We start from the raw sequence: 4,505 nt of genomic DNA on the forward strand, positions 1-4,505 counted from the left end.
ACACCAACATGGTATTTAGTGAAAACTAATGTTAAAGCGTGATACCAACAACTGTATGCAGCAGAAGCTAATGCTAAAGTGCTACACCAACGCGGTATTTAGCTAGTTTCAAGTTTTAATAAAGTTTTTTAATTTAAGCTCTTAATTAAACAATACTTTATTACTAAACTGTGCAGTTTGAATATCAAGCACTTCATTGAAATTCAAGCATTTTCAAAAACTTTCAAGAACCCTGCAACAAAGACAATGCTTTGGAGTGAACATCATTTAGTCCTGGACTTTGACTAGGCCATTGTAACGCATGGATGAGCTTTTATTAGGTGAATTCTGCAGAACTGGATTTATTTTAGCAGTGTTGGTTTCCAGGTTCAGAAATATCTCCTTGTTTTGGTCGAAGCAGCTGCTTCACTTACATCCATGAAGTTGTAGATCTTCTCACTGGAGCGTCTGAGCCGGAGGGACGGCGTTCCGGGTGGGAAGCACTGAGCGTAGCGGCGGTTGAACATGTCCGGCCGGTGTTCCTTCAGGAAGTCCTCCAGCAGACCCTGAGTTCTCAGCTGAGCGCGGATGGAGGGAACCCGCCTCAAGGCAACCCTGAGGTGATAAAACTTTGACTAGATCAGGGGTTCCCAATCAAAAGATGTGTGAAGAAACATCAACTTTTTTATGTTTTTTATTCACTATTTAATAATTATTACATTAATTTAGCATAACTGTTGCCTTGTATTATCTGATTTTAGTTGGCTCTGTCGCCATGTTATTATCAATTAATATGTTATGACTTTATTTACAAATAATACAATTTTTAATCAAAATCTCCCTTTTTGGTTAGAAGAAAATATATTTTATATTAATCATATCAAACTGTATTTTATTCATACAGTTCTTGTGGTTGTTGTAGCAGTTGGGCTTTTTATCACAAACTTTTACATTTATTTCTTGCTTGAGAAGCAAAGCAGTTTGATGAATGAATCAGAAATAAAATTTAAATCAATTATTTTATCTTTTAATTTATATTGAAAAAAAAAGATTGAATGAGATAAAACAAAAATTATAAAAAATGTACAAAATATATATATATTTTTTTTTTATCTGTGACCGCCTCATTGCCTCCTAAAGCCCCACAGGATCCTGCGCCCCCCACTTTGAACCACACTGGATCAGATCACTAAAATCTGCATTTTCTGTAAAAACAAAATAAAATAAAGATCCCAATCCCTTTACATTCAGTAGTTTTAGATATTTTAGGGGAAAGTATTAATCCTGATTCACCTTATTTGTAAACTTGAGTCGTTTTGTGCCATAGTTTGTCTGTAAAGTGAATGAATGTAAATAAGAAGCGGCTGTTTGTCCTACCTGACCATCGCTGAGCCCGTCCATGTGGACAGCAGCAGCAGGAGCAGCAGCCTCAGCATGTCGGTCCGGGTCGGAGTGACAGACTGCTGCTCTGCAGAGGCCCTGAAGGTTTATCAGAGCCACCAGCTGCTCTGATTGGACGTCACTGAACAAACTAAACTCCTCCTTCAAACTGCGCTCAGAGATAAAACATCTCCTTCTTGGTCAAAATTAAAAGGTTAAGCAGCGGTGGGCACCGCTAGCTAAAAAGTTAGCTAAAAGCACTAAACATTAGTTCTGCTGAGCGCTACGCTAACATTGTATTTTGTGGAAACTGATGCTAAAGTAGGAGACTACGCTCTGACAGCTGAAGGAGGAACCGCTGGTCCTGCTCTCTCTCATACTTACTGATAACTTTTAGAGTTATTAAAGTCACATTTTTTGTCGTTATATTTACATTATCGACATCATAACTGGATTACTTCAAACCTAAAGACTGGAGGGTTTTTCTCACTTTTATGTTTACCTTACTTTTCTTTACCTCCAAGTTGAACTAGGGCAAAATGCCTCCGTTCAACCCCAGAGGCGTTAGCAGTATTATACGACTTCAGTCTATAGAAATGAAGATTCAACGGCTGGAGGTGAACTTTGAGATCAACGCTACCTGTGGAAATGAAACAACTCTTCCTCAAATCAACGGCGAGGTCGTACACCCGGCACCAAGCAGCTCAGCCCGGATCGCTCAGGGCGCCAAGTCGAATCAAGTCTCACACTGCAGATCCCGTGAGACGACTAGCGGGGAGAACCTGGACGAATCAGCGTGGCCGGCTCTGAGCCCAAACCCACCTTCAACCTCAACACCTGCTGCGCCAAAGAAAAGCAAACAAGCAGCTGGAACCAGAACGGCTCCACTGACCCCGAGGATCTGGCAAAGCAAAAATCTGAGATTCTGAAAAAGGACTTTAATATTCTTCTGGACACTATGGGAAAATGACAACTTAAGTTATTTCTCATGGTCCAATTCCATCACCTCAATGGGGAGATGAAAAACACTCCAGAGTTTAATAACTCTGAAAGTTATCAGTAAGTTTGAGGCAGAGCAGGACAAGCTGTTCCTCCTTCAGCTGAAGAGCGTAGTCTCCTACTTTAGCATCAGTTTCCACAAAATACAATGTTAGTGTAGCGCTTTAGCATTAGCAGAACTAATGCTTATAATTAGTGCTTTCAGCATGATAAACAAATGGCTGATTAAAGCTCTGCCAGCTCAGAGACCTTCATCGATAACCTCTGGATTAAAGTTTCACCTCTTTGGAAAAGGCGGATGTAATCTTAACAAACAGAATAAAGCTGCTCACTGCAAACCTTTTTCATTTTATCAACAAGGCCAACAACGTGATCATCGCTCCAGAAGAACAGGCTCAAGGATGTCTGACTAGGATGGATCCCTCCGCTTATCAGGAGCAAGTTATTCCAAAACAAACTGATAAAACATCGACAGAGCGACTGGTTCCTCTCCTCCACTCATTCACTGCATACCTACAAACAAACATCTTCTGGACCAGAGTTTCTCAAATTTACGGATGGATCAACAGTTTCGCCTCAGCACGACTCTCCTTAGCGCTAACATAGCAGACCTCACTTCATCTAAGCCACCTGCCTCTGACCGGCCTGTGGATCCAGAACTCTGCTTTTCTGGGGTCTGAGACGGGTCCAGATATTATCTTTACACCCGTCTTCCTCCAGAACGTGTCTGGTGTCGGTGATTTCAACATTCATGTTGACAACCTGAAGACAGAGGCGCATAAAGCTCTTTAGCACATTAGAGAGTTTTGGTTTAACACAACACACACTCATGGACACACACTGGACCTGGTTATCAGTCGGTAAGGGTGTGAATATTTCCAATGTCTCTGTAACTGATGTCGGACCACTTCCTGTTATCTTTATCTGTTAACCCAGTTGGACAAAAAGCTGCTATCACAAAACGTACTTTCACAGAAAACAAAGCAGAAACATTTAATCAAATCTACTCTTCTTCCTCGCCCTTCAGCTGTAATGACGTAGATAAGTAGGTAGATGATTTTCAGTGCAAACTTTCAGATATCATTGATTACATTTCCCCCATTAAAGTGAAGGTTGTGACTGGTAGGAAGAAATCTCCATGGAGAAATGCACAAACAGTTCAATCTGCAAGACAACTCTGCCGTAGGGCTGAACGGAAATGGCGTAAAACTCAACTTCACGCTTATTATTAAATCTATAAAGAAAGGCTACTTAAGCTAAAGCGCTAACTTCAATACAAATTATATCTATACCTTGTTCATGTATGCTCTTTGTTTGAAATACAGATATTGGGGAAAGAACAAAAGATAGAAAACTTCAACATAAACAGTACTCAGCTGAAAGTTTACAAAAAATTATCTGGAAAAGGTGCGCTAAAGGTTTTCAGTTAGCTAACGTGCTAAATGAAAGCGCATTAGCGGACTAGTGTCCCCACCACTGTTTGCTAGTATTGACAAAGGAGTTTGAATAATTTTATTTCATGAGATGCAGTTATCGAAAAAAAATTATAAAAAAGAGAACGTGAGGAGGAAAAAATGGAAGTACTGCGTAAACAATCTTCGCCCACTTCAAAATAAAAGCATGAATATAAACGTCTAACTACCCGAACAATTCCTGAGTCAATAACAAAAACTTCAGCACATGTCGAACTTTATTCAACTTCAAAGTTTCCTAAACAACCAAATAAAATAGTAGAACTTATCCAGAAAAAAATAACTTAACCAAAGTTAAGTGCGTTAACTAGGCACTTTCAAAGTTAGCAAAGACGCTAAAGCGCTAACTTACCTATCCTAATGGCGCATTAGCAGAAATGATCAGCCATGTACATCCACACGGACTGTGGAGAATTTCGGAAAACGCTATGCATCCAGAAATTAAATTAGATTTTCCACAAAATGGAGGTCGACAAAATGCCTAAAACAAACATCTCTGGATGCGAGTTCTGATTGGACGTTAAAGGGTTGAATGTTGAACTTCTTTTGCCTGATGATAAACTGCCAGCCATTACAATTTCTGTCTTTTTTTTTGTCAGTTAATTTAAAAATATTAAGTATATCTTTAAGGGTTTAGCAGAATAAATAAATCTGTCTTCACTTAAAAAAAAAAGT

General features: G+C 39.5%; 1 protein-coding gene across 1 annotated transcript in view; it reads right to left on the minus strand.

Annotated features, from left to right (window-relative positions):
* The window catches only part of nots (nothepsin), a 6,759-nt gene extending 5,295 nt beyond the window's left edge, over positions 1 to 1,464 (minus strand). The window contains exons 1-2 of the mRNA XM_008400834.1: positions 1,357 to 1,464; positions 414 to 594 (exon numbers count right to left, since the gene is read on the minus strand). Of these exons, the coding sequence (XP_008399056.1) occupies positions 414 to 594; positions 1,357 to 1,415 (240 nt within the window). The 5' untranslated portion in view covers positions 1,416 to 1,464. The remainder of the gene's footprint in view (positions 1 to 413; positions 595 to 1,356) is intronic.
* Between the last annotated feature and the right edge of the window lie 3,041 nt (positions 1,465 to 4,505).

The sequence above is a fragment of the Poecilia reticulata genome, linkage group LG23 (genome assembly GCF_000633615.1).
Source record: "Poecilia reticulata strain Guanapo linkage group LG23, Guppy_female_1.0+MT, whole genome shotgun sequence".
NCBI lineage: Eukaryota > Metazoa > Chordata > Actinopteri > Cyprinodontiformes > Poeciliidae > Poecilia > Poecilia reticulata.